Source organism: Amblyomma americanum, chromosome 2 (genome assembly GCF_052857255.1).
Source record: "Amblyomma americanum isolate KBUSLIRL-KWMA chromosome 2, ASM5285725v1, whole genome shotgun sequence".
NCBI classification, from domain to species: Eukaryota; Metazoa; Arthropoda; class Arachnida; order Ixodida; family Ixodidae; genus Amblyomma; species Amblyomma americanum.
In genome coordinates, this window is record NC_135498.1 from 84,198,113 (window position 1) to 84,218,693 (window position 20,581).

General features: G+C 42.8%; 1 protein-coding gene across 2 annotated transcripts in view; it reads right to left on the minus strand.

Annotated features, from left to right (window-relative positions):
- Nucleotides 1–460: 460 nt before the first annotated feature.
- The window catches only part of LOC144121536 (uncharacterized), a 36,653-nt gene continuing 16,532 nt past the window's right edge, over nucleotides 461–20,581 (minus strand). The window contains exons 5-8 of one of the 2 annotated variants that reach the window (XM_077654798.1): nucleotides 14,957–19,920; nucleotides 12,919–12,977; nucleotides 1,927–2,016; nucleotides 461–1,391 (exon numbers count right to left, since the gene is read on the minus strand). Coding sequence is in view for 1 of the 2 variants with exons in the window: in XM_077654797.1 (XP_077510923.1) it covers nucleotides 528–1,391; nucleotides 1,927–2,016; nucleotides 12,919–12,977; nucleotides 14,957–15,023 (1,080 nt within the window). In the remaining variant the exon portion in view is untranslated. Of the gene's footprint in view, nucleotides 1,392–1,926; nucleotides 2,017–12,918; nucleotides 12,978–14,956; nucleotides 19,921–20,581 lie in introns of those variants that run through there. The other variant, XM_077654797.1, reaches the window with a different exon arrangement.

Here is a 20,581-nt window from a genome sequence, read left to right on the forward strand (position 1 = left end):
TAGGCAGTTCTCCGTGCCTTTGCAGTTGTTAATGAGCGGGTTTCTATGCTGCGGTAGTTTTGTAGTTCTTCCCTTCGTATGTCTTCCCATTTCTTAGTCACGTCTTGCATAGAAGTAGTGTAAAGAAATGTAAAAGTGCGGACTGTAACCATTATTTAGTAAATCTGAATTTTCATCTTTACCTTTAAGCAGCAATATTGTTTGCACAATGTTTTTAAGCAGCAATGGTTAATGTCTCTTTTCATTTGGGACTTTTTTGTGTGCGGCACTTCGGAACTGACTTAGAAACAAATCTCAGCTGCGGCACCTAATCTGTCTGATCTTTCAACACTCTGCTGCTCATAATGCGATAAAAAGCGACGTCTACGCACCAAGACCGAGCCTGTAGTCAATTGAATACATTACTTCGGCGCCTCCAGTTTGAAAATTGGAGGAATCGTTTTGATGAGACGAGCAATGATGGTGATTTTCATTTTTTATTGTTCTAAAGACGCATCCAAGAGAATAAAAATATCCGTCAGTACGCTTTACGCAACAGATACCCAAATCTTATTCCCTTCAGTAGAAAAAGCTGAAGCTGCAGCTGTAGCTCTCGTCTGGGTCTCATGGCTGACCCTTGCAGTGGACATTTCGCTATGTTTGTGGCTCTGCTGAGTTGTTAAAATCTTTCGACTGACTTTGGCAGTCGAAGGTAAAGTGCTTTGTGTGATGGTGGGACGGATAGGTGTAGTATAAACTTCGCTTGCTTTGTAGGCTACTTGTGTGGTTGTTATCGCTTCACTCACAGATTTACCTCCAGTTGTGACGCTGTTTGTGGTAGTTGAACGAATACCACTAGTAGAAGCTTGGCTTGGTTTGTGGCTTCGGGTTTTCAACGTCGTTTCGCTATGTGGCCGTGTTGAAGCTGTGGTGCTTTCAAAGGCCACTGAATGCGCACTCTTCGTAGAATGCTCAAAATCTCTGTTGCCTTGCGTTACGAATGTCATTTTGCTGGTTGAGTAGTACTTGTGGTCGGTCCCGGTGTCTTCAGAAGTCCTTGGAAAGTATGTGGTGAGATGCTGCTTAGGAGTGGTGGATTCATGCGTTGTAACTCTTTGTAGTCCTTCGGATGTCCTAGTGACTTCAGGGGCCGAAGTAAGGTAGGAGGTGTGGTGCTCTTTGGGAGTTGTAGGCGCATACGTTGGGACTTCTGGTCCTTTAGAGGCCGTACCAAAGTAGGCGATGAGATGCTCATTGGGAGTTGTAGATTTATAACTTCTGTCTACTTCCTTTGATGTTCTCACTTCCCAATTAGGGGTGTACTTGCGTAGATTCCTCCGGTCGTCTAGGTAAGACTTTAACACACATTCGCCCGCCATGCAGACATGTTCCGCGCGATAGGATGGTAGGCGCTGCGTGCAGGAAACAGCAAGACGAAAGATAATGTCAAAACAACCACAGTGAAGCATGCAAGAAGTTCGCATGATACAGAACCTTTTCGGAAATTATTCAGTGGCAAGACATACCTTTTTATTTGAACAGCATGTTTTCATATGTAGTTTGTCACAGTATTGAAAGTTTTCAGGCGTTCATCCCGCCAGATACACGAACTACCTCTGGTTTTTTTCTAACCCACAATACTCGAAAGAAACGATGTCCTACAATTACACAACTTTCAAAATTATCATTCGCTTTTTATAAGCTATTTTCATAAGTTTTTTTTTAGAAACCGCCAACTTGAGTGCATGGGGAGTGCAGCTCACGGTAATAGAAACGTAGCACTTGTAGCTTCTTTGTTCATGAAAACCGGTTTCCATAAAGTTCGACGGAGAATTGCTTATACGTGGATCGTAGCTGGCATACGTTCTACGATGCGGCTGGTAAGTAGGTGCAATTCTCTGATCATTTTTACAGGATCTCGTTTAGGAAAAGGTTGACAACACCTACCCCGCATGGAATTCCGTCTGGTTCGAATCCATATCGGAAGGGCCATCCTTTGCACAGGTACTGGCATGTTAGTCTGTACGAGCTCCTCCACTGTAAAAATAATAAATAAACGTACAATATTTGTAGTCATTAAAACTGCTGCAGTTCGGGTCGCATCCGACCTAAGAGAAGATGTGAAGTGTGCTTGAAACAGCCCAATAAATTTCGAAGGCACTTCGCCACACAAGCCAGCTCGAATGTTCCATTCTTACGGCGATTTCCTGCTCCTTAAAAATAATTTCTGGTACTCAGTAAAAAAGCTTCATTGAATTTATTGTAATTCATCTCATCTTTCGTACAAATTGTTAGAATTAAAATTAGCTGTGGCCCAACTAGTGCTGATCCTGGTTAGAGAGCCAAAGCTGGGGTGCATCGGGCAAGTAGACGCGGCTTTGCGCCTATATCGTTGAGTGCGTTCCGCACACTGGATAGACAACGCGCCCTCCCTGCACCCTTTCATGTATGGGTTAAATTCCTCGTTGATCGCAATAGGTTGGTCACAGAATGAACGCTGCGGCCTATTGCTGTAGTGACGCGTGTCCGGCACCACGTTGCCAGCGCTAATGCAAGCAGCCCACATCTCTCTCTCTCTCCCCACCACCACGTACCTCTAAGCGCAAATGAGGCGTCCACTGACCCAGGGAGTCAGTTATGCTCCCTTCATTTCCTCAAAATCATCGGGATCTAGAACGTTGTCAACGCCAACGCCAATAAACACAATGAACGCCGACGGCCTATAGAAACAGAGGCGAGTGCTAGGTGTCGGCGGTGGCGGCGGCTAAATGACGTCATAGCTGTCACGTGGTTCAAGGTCAGTACAAGGCCAAACACGCGCACACGGGGGATACGGCGTACACGGTGCACACGGCGAAGAATCTACGGAGGGGAGTAGTAAAGCGTTCGCTTTAAGATAGTACGCTACCGGTTGAAGCTGAAAGAAACATTATCAAATATACGGGCCACGTGGCTAAGAATTCAGAGCGTTCACTAAGTATGAACTGTGATTTTAACCCATTAGTAAAGAGGAATAATCTATAGGCAGGATGTTATTCATTTTTGGCGCTAGCTTGGTCTTGCTTTGTAATGAAATCACATGCCTGAAACTTTGTAATTTCATTTATTGGCTCAAAAGTTACAAAAGTGCATATTATTTAGAACACTTGGTCCTGCCCATAGCACCAGTGGCTATTTTCAACCCACCCCTTCTTTGCGAGGTGAAACTTTTTAAAGCATCTGTGCTTTGTGGAGCGACTGAAATTGCACTTCTGGCAAGCTCACATGGGGATTTCGTGGCAATAGTGGCACCGCAGTAGGTTCTATAATTTGTGCGGAAAGTGTCATCCTCTTCCAGGGACACCAGGCATGATTTATGCGGGCCATATGCGAAAAGCTGGTTGCTGCGTGCCAACGCGCAGGTATTAACTAGTAGCGGTTCTTATCAAGGCAGACAGATTAGTGTACTCGTATCTATAGATTTTAGGGATATTCCCGGAGTTCATCGTTGCAGTTTTAAAGATATGTGGGAAAAATGGCCGTCACCGCGTTTCGCCCCTGATGCAGACCTTATAGTGGTTCACAGTGTGATACGAAAGATGGACACCTCCCATGCAGTGTTCAAACTGAAAAATGTTTTGGCTCAGAAACGTTTAATTTCTCGTGCGCTGCTCACGACCACGGCTTTATAAATCATATTCACTCAACGCTGTAACAGTTGCTGGCCATAGTGACTATTCTGTTGTACTTCCAATTAACTTTCAATGGGCTGACAGTCATCGAAGTAAATACCTCTGTTTTATCGAAACCACTCTTTTTTGAGCACGGTGTATAAATACGCAACAATTTTAAACGCGATACGTCATTCAGAATGGCAGTCCCAGTCCAATCACTGTATCCTTCTTCTCCGTTTACCTCTGTGGACAGCCCCTGAGAAATAATAGACACATCACCTACTCCTAAGGATCGCTAGCGACATGCGCAGCAACCTCTAAGACTTCCCTGAGCCCATAAAGTGGATTCTTTCGGAAAGACGTACAAAAATCTATAAAGTTCGCAGCGTGGAATAGCGAGCGCTTTCGTGCATACAGGAAGATTTAGCGTACTGTGAAAAGTGGAGCGGTTGGGTTTACTGGATCGTAGCGTAAAATATGTCAATCAGTAATTACTCCCTTATTACAAGTCTACTCCAACTTGCGAAATTCCTCTAAAACATTTGACCAGCACCGTTCCCACTTCGAGTTATTCGTCAATTCGCCATCGCTCTACCATAAGCTTGCCGTCCCGGTTAGCTCAGTTGCTAGCGCGACTGCTCCGGTGAAGCAGTGCAGTGGTCACGGGTTCGAACCCCGGACCAGGACACAGACACACACGCACGCGCAAACACAGACACACACTCACACACACACACACACACACACACACACACACACACACACACACACACACACACACACACACACACACACACACACACACACACACACACACACACACACACACACACACACACACACACACACACACACACACACACACACACACACACACACACACACACACGCACACACACACGCACACACACACACACACACACACACACACACACACGCGCGCGCGCGCGCGCGCGCGCGCGTACGCACACGGCCGCGGCGGTCGAATTTCGATGGAGGCGAAATTCTAGAGGCCCTTGTACTGTGCGATGTCAGTGCACGTTAAAGAACCCCAGGTGGGGTTAAAGAATCCGTTAAAAAATCCGGAGCCCTTCACTATGGCGTCTCATAGCCTGAGTCGCTTTGGGACGTTAAGCGCACATACAGCAAACCAAACACACAAACACGCGCGCGCGCGCGCGCGCCAGGGTATTGCCAGCACAGAAAAACAAGAATGGTAGTTTTATTGAGAGGGCACATAAAAAAACAAATTGAAACCAAGTGTTCCTTCCTTTGAACACTCTTTTATCGTGTCTAGACGCCAATATTGATTCAAGTAAATAGGTATAGTACAAAATGTAAAAAGAACTAAGTGTGGTCTTGTAAAAGATAACATGAAATGGGTTCGTGAATTTAAGGAGGAAAGATAATAAAGAAAAAGAACTATAGGCCTGTATTCCCCCTGACCCCAGCTAGGGGACCTCTATTGCCTTAGAGGAATTTAGTGAAAGAAGCGTGTTTTCTTTTTAAATTTTCGTCTCCTTCTATTTGCTTTTATTCTCCAGCGCTTATCTCCTTTGGAGTGAAGAGAATTCTTTAAACAAATATCCACGACGTCTTCCTTGTTCTAGAAGACATTCCATTGATCTTCCAGTGGTAACGATGAATATCGATATTTACTTTTGGAATTGTTTACTGCCAATTTCAGTGAGACCTCATTGGTGTGCTGCTTGAGGTAATTTTCCCGTTGTTCCCCTACTCTCTATTTGTTCTTGCATTCAATGACATTCCTTGTAAGAGTTTTCCATCTGTCCTGTCTACTGACTTCTCTTACACTGCAGCGTATTTCTTTGTATCTAATGCACAGTATCTGCACACCAGACATAAGAGCGATAACATGAAACATATCAAAACAAATTCACTACGATGCAAAAGAAGGTGGGCAAAGAGATCAAGAAGCACTCGGATTGGAAAACGTTTGCTGAACACGTGTACTGTCCGAGCACTTTCCAAGCTATGCGTATTGACTTTTCTATTTATGCCGTCAAGAAGCTTTAGGATCAAGTTGTAAACAATTATACTTGAAGGTTCCAGAGTAGCTCGTTTTAGTTCGTGTTCCTCTCTTTGCATTCTTCAGATACCTGGCCGTCGGATAGTGCTCGCACTTGGCATGCATTGGCATCGTCGGTGCATGGCTCTGCGGTGCCGGCATGACAACTCGTGCCAGCAACGTTATCTTATCCGTCACCATGTCAGGTACGTTGTGCAACAGGGACAGGGTACCAGAAGTCTACACACGTTTTATCAATTCCACGTTCAATGCTACCCCGTGGGGTTTCTTCGTCCCCTGATATTCTTAGTTCAGGCGTCGGTGAACAAACAGCGAACTTTCTTGGTTAGCGTGGCGAGCATCCTGCCTCCGCTTTCTGGCTGTTATTAGGTTTCATAGCGCGAAAAAAAGGCACAACACGGGAAACAAGCACTAAACTTCAACTAAACGCTTCATTGACTTTTACAGCGTTTATGAAAGTGCAAACCAAGGGCGGAGGCGGAAGGGGGGGGGGGGGGGCACCACGTGAAGGTTTATCAGTTTGGCAGAGTGAAAGCAGACATCTCAAAATCAAAAGATAAGCTAAGAATTTCCACCCAAACTAAACCTAAAACTGGTACGCACATTGCACAAGTTCGCACACTGCCCTGCCTCCAAGAAGGCAGTGTCTTTTCTTTGTGCTGGTAGGGATGGACTGTTTACACAATATTCCCAACCTTTTCCATTGCAAAGGCTTCAATTATCTCCCCCTCTATGTCCATTTCTCCTGTCACCAAAACCTCCTCCAAGCTAGGTTTGTTTTGAAAACAGCAATGATGAGCCAAACGTCTGCACTTGCTCATCCCTAATATTATTGTTGTGCTTGCTTAAGCGATACTTTAGCCAACGTCCAGCCTGGCTAATAAAAGACTTGTCACACTAAAGCAGTACCTTGTACATGATGTTGCAAGCGCACGGTACAGACGGGTTCCGGTGCCTAAATGGAAAATGATTCTAGTGGGTGCAGTCAGGGCTTGTGAACTTGCACATGCGGGACAATTTCTGCAGACATGCGAATATTCGCTCTTAATTTTTGGTCAATCTTTTTGAGAGCGTGTGGTACCTTGTGCATACACGACATCACCACCGCTTTGTTACTACCCTACCTTTCGTCTGTAGTTCTTGTGTACTTGTCCCGCTTACACAGGTCTTCTGTGACTGCAATTACTAATTGTCTCGGATAACCATCAGCCAGATGGCGATCGACCTGTTTGTTCAAACCAGCATGTTAAAACTGGGAAAGCCATGTCTTCTCCACACATCTTTTGAACTTTTTCGTATAGGCCGACGGACCACAAATGCACACAATGCGTATTCACAGTTGATGACAATATATGTGCTAATATAATAGGAGCACTTTCCTCTTCCAACCATTAAACCTTCGAGAAAAGCAATGAAACCATGGATAACACGGGGCCATCTGGTTGTGATAAAAATAAAAACTATCGTTACCACGTTTTTCTTTGCACACGCTTGTCTACTGCACAAAAATGCATTAACATGGCAAGAAACAGGTTAAATGCCGAACTGAGGCGAGTGAATTAGACTTACTCCAGTGTTCTCTGATATTTTTCGCTGTAAATCAAATACCGCTTGGAAGCTTATCAATACCGTCTTCAGAGGCAGAAATACCTCTCTTTACCCGAAAAAATAAGCCACCAAGATCGTGAAATAACTAGCAAAGCCTTAGCAGAAAATTTTAACGAACACTTTGTTAACCTAGTACCACAAGACAGTGCCACTTCGAGTCTGCGCTCGCAAATAAATAGCACAGCGGAAAGCCTATTTTTGGAGCCAACAAGCGAAACAAAATCTTTTATGACCATTGTGAACATAGGTAATAGCATTGCGTTAGACGTTAACAATATGCAAGTGGGGCGAGTGAAGTTTTGGAATTTATTGTCTCGGTACTTGTCCACATCTCTCACGTTGTGCTCGAAACCGATGTGTACCCAGGAGGTATGAAGCAGTCCAGAGTGAAAGCAATATAAAAAGTGGTGATATTAACTTATCATCAAACTGTAGGCCGATCTTGATTATACCAATATTTTACAAGGGACTTGAAAAGCTTATCTGCTGTCGCATCACGTGGTTTTTATACAAACACAATATTTCGACTGAAGCCAAGTTTGGATTCAGGAAAAGCAAATCATCCGAAGCAGCATACATGCCCCGGTGGCTCAGTGGTTTGGGTGCTCGGCTACTGATACGGAGTTCCCGGGTTCGAGCCCGACCGCGGCGGCTGCGTTTTGATGGATGCGCAACGCTAAGGCGCCCGTGAGCTGTGCGATTGCAGTGCACATTAAAGATCCGCAGGTGGTCGAAATTATTCCGAAGCCCTCTACAACCCATCTCTTTCTTTCTTTATTCTTTCACTCCCTCCTCTATCCCTTCTCTTACGGCGTGGATCAGGTGTCAGCCGATATTTGAGGCATATACGGCGCTATTTCCTTTCCCCATAAAACCAATATTCATTTTTTTTTTTCAAACAGCATTTTTAAAACTAAAAGAGACAATTTTCGAAAACGTTGAAAATAATATTTACAAGTTAGCACTCTTTATTGATTTCACGAAGTCTTTTGATTACTTAGACCGCAAGATATTGTTATCCAAAGTATCGTCGTATGGTATACGCGGGAAGCCGTTACAATTATTAAAATCATATTTAACTGGAAGAAGCGAATGTATATGCATAGGCACTGCGCGGTCGTCCTTTCTGCCTATAACATGCGGTATCCCACAAGACACTGTTTTGGGACCTCTTCTTTTTAGTGCTTACATAAACAATAATAATACAATAATCAAACAGCGAAATATATGCGTATGACTGCAGCATTTTAATCTCTAGTCACGTTGAAGTAGAATTCATTAAAAATACCAATGTAATACTTGAACAAGTCATTACTTGGTCACAGTTGAATAAACTAAATGTTAAGGCAAAAAAAACCAACTAAAGCAGTTATTTTTACGGGAAGAAATAAGCCACTCGGATTTTATCTCGTTGTAAATATGCTGGAGAACGAATTGATATTTGGATGAACACAAGATCTTTGTAGTTATTTTTTCATCTCATCTTAGCTGGGATTCCCAAGTCCATAGCCTCTGTAGAAAACTCTCTTTTAAAACTTTCGAAAGCGCTGCTACGGGCGACACCAAGCGCTCTCGGCAACCACGCAACCAGCGCTCTCTGCTCTCTGCAAACGAAGGACAAACTCTCTGCAACCACTGGAGCACTCTCCCGTTACCTAACACTTCTCCCTATGAATGTAAAACTGCAAATATATTACGCTTTATTCTCATCTCATTTAAGTTACTGTAGCCATATTTGGCTTACCCAAAACAAAAACAAACATTCAAAATATACTTGTCCTAAAAAAAGGCCATTCGCTGTATTGCCATTGTTTCGATCCTAGACACGACACAAATGCTCTTTCCCTCATACAAAATTGTCAGAGCTAATAACATATACAATTTCCATATTTTCCGTTCTTTCTTCTTCTCAGCTACTGAGCAGAATTTTTTAGTACAAGCTGCTGGGTCTTACACCCAAAAAAAACAATTATACCTACTCGTAGTACTGACTAATGGCATACTCTCCATTCCCGCACAATCTACAAATTTCAGTCATTGCAGCAAAACCTCCCACAAATATTCAGTCAACATCAATATGCCCAAATAATTTCATTTAAAAAACTTCAAGAATCTTTTTCCGAACTATAATTAGTGGTGTTTTTGGTATATGTTTGCTTCACTGATCTACTATTTCTCGTACCTGTATGCTATCTTGGTTTCAGTTATGATTGTATAAATCTGCAGTTTTATTATTTCTGATAATATTTGGAAACTAAGCTTGTTTGTCTTTTGAAAACTACGCGAAGTTATTATTGTACAGTATCTGCTATTCTCGATATCTCCATTATTTCTGTTAACTATTGTTAGTAACTTCATTGGGACAGGCTTTGTCAGGTTTACTGGGCCTTGTCAACCTGTGATTTACAGTTTTTAGTCCAGATATCCTTCAAAACTGCTGGCAAAATAAATTGAATTGAATTAAGAAAGGGCAGAAGGGCTTATCCTTCTTAGGCTCATGCATCCAGCAAACGCGTTTCAAGGAAATCAAAAATCAAATGGTGCCCCTGAACAGGAAGCTCATGTGTGATCTTCAGTGGTTTAATACATTGGGCGAAAGTTGGTATAGCGCCCTCTCTTACACCACGAGCCTCTTTGTTGCTCATCCGAAGTACTACCAAGTAGTAACCTACATTACTGAATGTTCTTATGGCCTCTATAATGTCAAGACCATTCAGGAGCTCCCTGCTCAGCCTTGCAAGGTACACATCACTTAGCGCCATAGCAATAAAAGAATCAATACGCACTTCATTTTTTTTGCAGAAATACCTCCCCATTCTAATCAATAAATCATGTTGCAGAGAACTTTGAAGCTTGGCAATGTTTACGAGTTTTTCATTAAAAACTGGAAAGAATGAGCGTTCTCGAAACGCCTTCGGTGAAAGATCGCTGAATTCTTTCCCAAAGATATAAAGGACCTGTATTACTCTTTGCCGCATCGAAAGCTTTTAGAATGCATCGAAGGCTGCATTCATACCTATGGGACAGTTCCTTTTCAAAATGAATCCGATCCGATGTGTGAATTACTGATTTTAAATCAGCCGCCCTTACATCTTACGTCTTACATCAACATTTTTCAACAGAATGGCGAGGTATAGCTGCAAAAAAATGGAGTATGTATTGGTTCTTGAATTCCTCCAGCCCTGCGTGATCCGTACCTTGCAAGCCTTGACAGAGTGCTCCTGAATGGTGCTGTCAGTAAAGAGATCATACAAACATTCAGATATATAGATAACCTGGTTCACCATTTAGTTTCTTAAGCAGTATGTCCATGAAACGCGTTTGCAGGATTTATGAGCCAAGGGTGAGAGGCCTCTCCCGCCCTTTTCTTCTGCGTATACGAAGCTCGTCGAGAGGTGTGGGGAAGACATGTCATTCGAATCCAGTGAATGCACTTGCTTATTGAAAACAAATTAAAACGCAGATCGATCGCCCTCTGCCAGCTGGTTGTCCGAGGCATTAGCAATCGCTGTTACACACGACCAGCACAGACGAAGCAAGGACGCAAAAAGTACAGCTGAACTTGTTTTTGAACAAAAGAGTGGTGGTGTGGTATATCCACAAGATGTCAAACGCTCTCAAAAAGATTGCACAAAACTGGGAGTGCAGGTTTGCATGTCTGTACCTGAAAAAATTTTCCCGCATGCGCAAGGCCACCAACCCTGATAGCACCCTCAGAATCATTGTTCAGTTGGGCACCAGACCCTGTTTCATTCACTGGCAACATCGTGTCGTGCACAAGAGACTACATTCGTGCGGTAAGTCGTGCATTGGTGAAATGGGCCGTTGCTTAATTTAACGCGTAAGCGAGCACATCAGGCGCGTTAGGGATGTGGGTCCAGTCATTTGGCACATCACTGCCGTTTCATAACTGCAAACCTAGCTTCTAAAAATGCCTGGTGACAGGGAATAAATAAGATAAGAGAACAAGAGAGATAACTGAAGCTTCCTATAGGAAAGGTTATGATCGAAAAATGTGTAACTAGTTCATCTATATCAATATCAAATAAAAATATTGCCTTCTTGAATGCGCGGCACTGTGCGAACTTGTGAAACGTGCTTACCAGTTTTCGAGGGTTTTTTTGGGTGGCAATTGGTTGAGCTCTGATTTTTATTTGATTTTGAGATATCTGCTTTACCTATGTCAGCCTGATAACGCTTCATGTGCCCTACCCCCCCCCCCCCCCCTTCCTGTTCATGGTTTCTAACTTCACAAACCCTGCATGCGCCAAAACAGCGTTTAGTGGTAGTTTAGGGATTGTGTCCAGTCTTGACCCTTCATTTTGTGCTATGGAACCTCATATTATTTGTGCACTATCCCGAACTGTCACCGTTCTTGTTGATAAGTCATCGTATAGGCTTGAACAGAAAATCTTGCTTTGGCCATTGGTGATTCCAAAAATTGTGCATTTAACAGGCGTATTGTTTACCACCTGGTTGTGTTTCGCACTTTCAGCAAGAATATTGAGAGCAGATATCTACGTTGCGACATTGGCATATTTTCGTTTTGCGATCCGAGTAAACAGTTGTGCAGTCGACAGTACATGTAGCCAACCAAGGACTGGAAAGATAAAGGTATCTTGTAGCTTCCGGTCATGAAAAGAAAAACGTTTCAGGGATGTATCGAAAGATCTGACGAAAATGAACGGCACCGTTTGCTTATGTGTGCGGCAATTATTTATTAGCATCGCAGAAGGTAAGAGGGCATGGAAGCCGAAAAAAAAGGTCGGGCCAGAAACGTGGATTATGCGACTAGCTTGGGGCATTGCAACTACTGGAGATTGGTGGATGACCAGCCATATACGAAAGTTTCGCTTCAACGCTGGCCTTGTCTCTTGCGCGCCAAGTATATGATACTACTTGAAATTTTTTGCCAGACAGAAGAGGTACAGTCGAGGACAAAAGCTTGTGGACCACGTGTTCCTCAAACGAAGCCGATAGCTCTATTAATAGCCGGCGGCTGGAGACCACACTTGTGGATATGAAATGAAAAAATTTGACTTTCATCTCCACAAATGTGGTCTCCAGTAGCCGGTAAATAGCTGAGCTCTGCTTCGTTTCTTCAATATGTTGTTCTTCAATGACATATTTAGGCAACATTATAGCCTGAAAGGGGCACAGGAAACACACTCAGAACTGCAGGAAGTAAATTCCTGGCAGAAACACTGCTCCCAGTGACAAAGACAAAATTAGGCTTCTAAAACGTCTTCACTGAGTGAAGAATCAGTGAGTCTACTTTGACCACACTCTTTAAGGAGGAAAATTTCAAAAACTTTTTACTCGTAGAAATTGGTTTCAGGGCTTTCTTTCGGACTCGACTCCAATGGAACGACAAGCCTTTCTGTCACTTTCCTGTTGGTGAAGCTGACAACGGGAACGGCATTGCATCAAGAGATAACATGCTAAAAACAGTCAAATCAAGTATAAAACCCTTATTTCACTATACCTTAGTTGTGTGGCAAAATGAAATATGGTGTTATGTTGTCATTTAATTGATTATATGCTTAAATTAAGGTCACAACAGAGCCCTTCATATCCAGTGCAACATGAAAATATTCATTCAACTTTTGCTGCATGGCCCGTACTTACAAATGGCAAAGGAAGCATTCTCTCGCACTGCGGATTGCCCTCTCCGCTTGCTTCATTATCTGTAAGAAACATGAAAATTCACTGTAACGCAACAACTGTCATATTTCCACTGCAGGGTCAATAGAACTAAACAGATTCCTTTCTTAATTTTCCTGTCCGCGTTTTTTTTTGTGAACTCTGTCATTTGTACATGAGTGGGCAAATGCCTTTTAGTGCATGAACAAAATCTTACTAATAACAGTGTAAGCCCATAACAAATGGAGTTTTTTTCGTCCTGTGAAGTAGGAACGCTAAGTGCATCAGAAGTTCGAAAATTTGAATTTTTGTTTGGAAGGTGCAATTATATGTCGTACGGTTTTGATGAACAGCACCCGCTAGCTTACCTGCTACAGCAGATGTTTCAGCGAAGCCAGGCACCAATTTTTACAAATATATTTTTGGTGTAAAGAGGTGTATTTTGCAACACAGTTTTGCTAGTGCTGGCGGGTACCACAAAATTAAGCGAATCCTGTCAACTAATAAAATTGCTACCTAAATTCTGACAGGTAAGTCTTTAACCATTACAGGCAGGCGCCTTGTCGAAAGCTGATTTGTAGCTGGCCATTAGTAAAAGCCATATAAGTTTTAATAAATGCTACAACGCCATTACCCTCGCCGCTTTCGCTCAAGAAATGTTCCCAATTCTCGTGGAGTTTGAAAATACCACCCCTGCGGTGCGCACTACGTGAAATAGCGTGAATCCGCCGCTCATGTGCACGCAACCTTCCTTGGCTTGGCTCGGCGCTAGCAGCGAGGACTAGTGAGCGCCGCAGTTAACACTTTACTAGATAACATGATATTATTTTTTACTGATTTCCGCCAACACTGGTATTACAAAGCAGAAAAACGGGTCCATTTCCACTAAAAATCCTATTTTTATAAATAAGTGATGGACTGCCTGAAATATTTTGTATGGGAATAGATGCAATAGGCAAATTAATGACGCAAAAACTGCTGCACATTTCTTCCACCTGGGCTCGTTGATACACTTTATTCTCGTGGGAACTTCTTGCATGAGTCAAATCAAGCCATTCCGTGTGATGTGCTTTCCTTCAATGGGTTTATTTGTCGGTGTTCCGCTTTCAGCGGTTTGTGGCTCCCCTAAATATACAGGCATTTCAACAGTGAACCCAGACACGTTGATTTCTTCAGTACATAATACTATCATGTTAAAGGGGATGATATATTTAGTTTATTTCGCCTAAATTGAATAGTTACCTCACGTGAGGACCCGTCAGTAAATGTGCAAACCGCCTTACATCAAGCATAACACCTAAATTGATTTCCTACGACCTGTATTACAATGGCATAATCACTCGCAAGAATCGGTCAGAATAACTTCCGTATTACACCGATTTTAAGTGTTGCATTTCGAGAAACGAGAACATAGTACCGTGGCACGCAACAGTGGTTGGCACTGTGCCGAATGTTGTTTAGGTAGAAACATTTAGGGGCACTTAAGCTCTTCTTGAAGGCTATCACTTGATAGCGTTATCGGGTTAAGGCCCGTATATTCGTAATTTATCATTCTCTACTTTAGGCTCATAGACCACTGGCAGCCTTACTAACACCCCTGACAGAGTGGTGCTGCATTTAAGGGAATAGGTACTGCCCCGGCAGGCAGCTGTTTCAATCGCTCCTGCAAGTGCGGCTTATAAGGCGTAGATTGCTCTTCTCGAGCAGCCTCTAGCGACAAACCATTAACTTAAAACCTCCTATTGTGGGCAGTTTGTTCACAATCCACTGGCGGTGCTGCCACCAGCCATAGGGCGCACGTTGTGATGACGTCACATGGCCACTCATAGAGATTTTCAGAGGATTTTCTTTCTCAGGCCACCAACGCCGCCGACGACGGCAACGCGCGATCCGCTGAAAGGGACCCTTAATGCTATGGCATAAAAACTTAGAACTCTCTCGTTAGGCTAAACGCAAAACGAGGGGCGACATTCACTTGCTCTGAAACGTTTACAAATACAAGATCCAAAGGCACGAACTGTACCTGTGAAAGCGGCTACATTGGAGACGCAGATCGCAGCCAGGAAGCAGAGTCCTAGTTGAAACTTCATTTTGGCACGTTGTTATGCCTAAATCCACACAGAGGGGAACGAGCAACAAGGTAATGTTTCTGCTATATATAAGCACCCAGTGTATTGCGCTGTTGCGGGAACATCGTTCAATTGTCTTTCCAGCGGATGTGCTGCCTATCAGGAGAGATATGTGGCCTGAGGTTTCTTACTGTTCCTCGTTGGGCTCACGTGATGCCGAGTCGGAGCGTACTGTTCGACGCTGTGATGATCATTCGCTTTCATATCAGACAGGTTCGACTCAGCACCCTTGGCATAAAGCCAGACGGCTCCTGGTATTTCAGTCACAGAACTTTTGGAAATGATTACGCCCAGTGAGTTTTGGAGCAATTACTCATATTGCGTTCAGCTCTCTATAGCCACTTTCACTCGACAGTAAATGCAACTTATAGAAAAGTTCCCCTGTACCGCAGCTTCGCGAGTGTTTAGTGCGACTTTTTTTTCTAGGTGCGTGCCCCTGCCACACCTTTGCACTTATTCAACTTATAACACTAAAACATCTAAATATTTGCATGCGCTAAAGAATTAATTGTACAAACCATGGTTCAAGGAATAAAGTAATAAAATTTTTATTCAGTCGTTTTAGTGCGAAAGTAGCACTGGTGCGCAGAAACCTGGATTTTTCGGTGTTTCAGCAAGTAGGCCCTAAAGAACTATTATTGAACTTCTGATAAAAGCGCGTTGCTGAAAAAACCTTCCTTTTAAATTTTTCTATGTTTGAAACATATATCACATGCCAGCACAAGAAATTAAAAAAAAACAGAAAGATATCGTTTACGCTTAATCATGGTCGACTTAATGGGGGATGCTAGGCTGATGAGTCAACTTTTGAACTATTGCAGCAATTAAATGAATTTTTCAGAGATGATGTATCCTCTTTTAATTAGACTATAATCAAAATTTCAGCTTTCTAGCTGGAACAGGGAAAAAGTTATGGCTGTCATAATGAGCAATCATATGTGTCAGCTTAAGAAAGCTATCATTTCAAAAATAGTAGAGATATATTAGTAGTTTGGGTTTAGATATTTTCTAAATGGTTTATAGTGTGAAGTAAGGTCATTTTGCATGTTTTATATACCACATCTGTGAAAATACCATCACTCGGAAAACAATGTTTCATTTTTTTGTTGTCATTTTATGGCGGACGTCAAAAAATATTTTGTATTAAAAATATTTCTCGACCTAAAAAGTACCTTATCTTGTTACTGAGAAAATTTCAGTCGAGAAACAACCTTGAAAGCCACTTTCGGAGATGCCGTTTCGAAATGATAGTTTTCTAACTGTTTTGTTTTCCCAAAAAAAGTGAAAACTAAGAAAAATCAGTTCAAAGATTCCAGAACATGCTAGTTTATTTTGGCGCAAAGAAATTAATCAAGGTGTCCTGCTCCAATGTCCGTGCCTTCCTTTTCATTACGACGCTGCTTTGTGGCAAAAGCTTCAAGCCTTCTTTTCTTCTTTTTTTACGCTTTAGAGGTCTCCATCGCTCTTGCCTTCGCTCGTGAAATACTTTGATGGGTTGATCGCTGTACGTGATTCATCGTCTGGACTACGTGTTCTAGTTCCAGCTTGTCAAGCACTCTCTTGACGCCATGTGTACCCTCATTAAATCCTAGTAGAGTCAAGGCTGCTGTAGTCTCCACGGTTCTTAGTGATGCAAATTCGGTCTTCGGGGGATGAACCATTATCGGACCTTGAAGGCTTCGCTTCGTTCGCCGGCGGCAGGCTTGTGCCTGGCGAACGCACAAGCAGACGTTCACTTGCTGGCGGTCGCACAGTGCTGTGTAGGCCTCTTGCCTTCGTGGTGCGTTTTCGCTTCCCGAAGCTTCTCCGTGGCGAAGCCTTCGTTCCAGCATCTTCCCGGTCACACCACCAGCCACCCGCTTTTCGCAATAAACTCACAGAAGGAAGAAACCGTAACACATAGCAAGCGTCGAACAAAACGAGAGCGGGGCGACTCCGAATGGCGCAAAAGAAGCGTTGGATGCTCACGTGGTATATTTCCGCCAATCCGAGCTCCTGCTTTGGTTTTCCACCCACTCTGCTGTTCAAGCGGCCAGAAATATGCCTTACTTTTTTAGTTTTCCGTTAGTGGCCTTGCTTATTCTGGATACAAGGTTTTCCGCGAATAAAAAGCATTAAAAACACACATTCTAACGTGGGCAGTCATTTCTCGTTTGGTTTTTTGCCCGCACTGCGGCCGCTTCTTGAGATGAGCGTTCATAGACGCTTTCGACGGCCTACCACCACCTCGTGAAAATAATTATTTTCTTTTCTTTTTTTTCTACTCCTCATATAACAACCAAACTTGGTGAGAATATTCTTCATTAAACCAGCAATCCGGAACCACACAAATTTAAAACCGTTTTTTTTTCCCGAAAATCAGTATTTTAGCCCCGCATCCCCCCTTAACTTCAGTGTTGACTAATACATTTTTGATTTTCCAGGAGATTCTGTGAAGGCGGTCACGTCGACGAGAGCAAGAATTAAGCATAAATAAGCGTCGAATAGAAAGTGAACAAGAAAGAAAGCATACTACGTATTTCGCACATTCCTGCAGCTCGAAATTGCACTAGACAAAAAACTATTAAAAGCACATTGATTGTAATCAATTATTTCATAGATAGTTCTGAAGTTCGACCCTTTGAAAGGCTTATATTGAATGTCGTACTTGAGTGTTAGCCCATGTGTTTATTTCTGTGCATTATTCAAGGCTTGCCGCAAGATTCTCGGAGATCTTGGAAGGTGTCATTTAGTGTAGCCTTCCTGCTCGAGCACAATGGTGCCACAATGCTCAAGGAAGCTATGCAAGAAGTCATACGGTTTAACTTGAGTTAAAAAAATGGTCCTTTCAAACTGGGTATTATCGAGTGCCTCAAAATGTTACGTCGAGATAGTAACGCCGAACAACGGTAACAAGAAATGATGAGCGCAAGCCTATCCCCGCTGATAATGCACTCAAATTCACAGTGAAGATGATGGCGCCATGTGACCTTTTAGCAAGCTAGTTTTAATGGTTGTTTTGCCATGAAAGACCACGTCTAGGAGAAGGGTGTCACAACCGACACTTAAAGATTAGTAGTAAATTCTCTGTGCGTCAGTGCAACAATCGTTCGTAAGTCAGCTGTCCGTGGACTCGGCGTCATAAGACGCATTACCTAAACAAATAAATCACATGTGCACCGAGTGGTTATATGGGCTTTTTTTCACTCTGCTACGAGTTGCAAGAAAGCAAGTCAGCAGCAAAAAAAAAAAAATGTGGCGTACACTTCAGTTTGCTACAATTACTGTATGTTGGGGAAAGTTTGGTAGCTATAAGCACTTAAATATCTTTAATTTAACGATTGTGGTTTTTTTCTTAAGCTAATGAGTAGTTATATAGTAGGCCTTGCTCGGTGAGGAAAATCAGATTCTTTGTTATGCTCCGAAATTTGTTCTCTTTTTATGTGAGTGTTTTTTCATGAATAACAAACAAGGTTTTATTGTTGCTCTGTGCACTGGTTCAAAATCCCCTTACATTTCTGTGAGTATACATTGGAAGACACAGCGACTCTTTCCTGTAAATGCGCAAAGCCCGCAGTATCCCCTACGGCGCGGTTCAGGTGTCCAACGATATATGAAACAGACACTGCGCCATTTCCTTTCCCCAAAAATCGCAATTATTATTATTATTATTATTATTACTCCACTGGTCCAAGCCCGAGAATACATGCCATCTTCGCGAGACATTTCTTCAAAGCGATCTCAATACCTTGCCCTTTTTCTCCCGCTATCACGATGAAGTGTGAATGGCATTGATGGGTCTTCGGTAAAGAAAGCAAGCAATGCTTCAACGCCTGAACGCTTCGCCGTGAACCATACCGTAAGCTGATTGCGCAGTCAAAGCGTTGTGTCGTGGTGTGGAAATTCGTCAGCGTTATTCTGCTTACTACAGGCACACACGCACACTGAGTGAAAAGACCTATATAGGTATAGATCTACTGTGTAAACTATATTATTCTTTGATAATTACATTAATTATTTGCATTACTGCGAATATATTATATTTTACTGCTTGCCACCTAATTGTCGTACCCACTCCTCTACTACAGTATTTCGGCGCTGCAGTGTGTACAGAAAATATAAATAGGAAAACAATTAAATACTGTGCAAGCACATGGGAACCATGTTGGCCAATTCAACATATGTTCTGATTTCGTGCTCTTAATTATTCTGTCGAGCATTCGCGCGCCTTAATCTTTTTCCACAAAAAAATGCTCGCATCACATTTTTTTACCTTAGAGGCTTTAAAGTTTAACATGATTATGCCAGTGCGATGAAAACAGAAGCCTTCACAGTTTTAGTTCTTCGGCGGGGTCGCGTTCACGAGGTGACCCCAGGAGCTGCAGCGCGCGTTTGATGATTATTTCTTAACATTTACGTTCAGCCGACTGTAATTACAGAAGTGTAAATTGTAAAGATCTAGATGTTAAGTAGGAAACAGCGCTTCAAATCCACGAACTCAAGAAAAACTCACAGCTTTCAATTCAGAAAAAAAAATCACCAAGACGAAGAAATTACAGTAAACAGCTCAACATTTTGTCACCGGACAGTGGTATATTCAGGTATGGTGCCCTACTCCCTAGAATATTCTCAGTGGGCAGTCATCAGACATTGCCTGACGGAAACCGGGCGCTTGGGAATTTTTCCGCACTTCGCAAGGCAGTGAAACTAAAAGCTGAGCGGTGTAAGGACGAATGGATAAAAACGAACACCCAACAATGGATCCCAAGTGGCCAGCTTATCGGTTACGTACACATGGGAAGCTGCCATTGTGCACGGGAAACGGATGGCACGAGCCTTGCTGCTGACGCCCTCGCGATACGGCAGCTCCTGTGGCCCCCTGCGAAAGATACCGCTTGAATGTAGCTACAACAATAGCCTACAATCGCAGACACTTGAGAAATATGTCAAAGAAGCCATAATGCGATTCTCCAGTTGTGCTAATTTGAGCAGCTTTCTGGGTTGCCCCAGTAAAACGTAATCACAGGAACGTAAGTATTATGGATGCTGCGGAAGCCGGATCACTTGCTGATATTCCCATGTGTTAATTCAACACCTCAAAGGCCCCACAGCAACAGCTGCAGTAGTTTGAATGAATTTTCAATCATAAGTAAACTGAAAATATAAGTTGATATTCTGCGGCTTTTCATGGTCACAGAAAGACACTATTTTGTGGTGTTATGAATCTGTTCGCTTTTTTGTTTTTCAGTTTGCCACGTTTGATAGGTGCGCATTTTTTATTCTGTGGAGCTTTGCTTCCGGTGGATTCAGACTACGAAACCTCATTAAAAAATTCAAGAGTTGTCAAGTGAATTGATGCGCAGGAAAATTCATAGGCCATGATTGTAGTTGACGTTCTCATTGGAAGCATTGTTGTTCCGCTCTTTCAGCTTGACGGGCTGCTTCTGGATTCCTGGTAAACGTTCGAACCTCTATTGGCACATTCGTAATTTTTATGCATGCAACGTGGTTTAAACATGAACACTTTACGCACACACAAG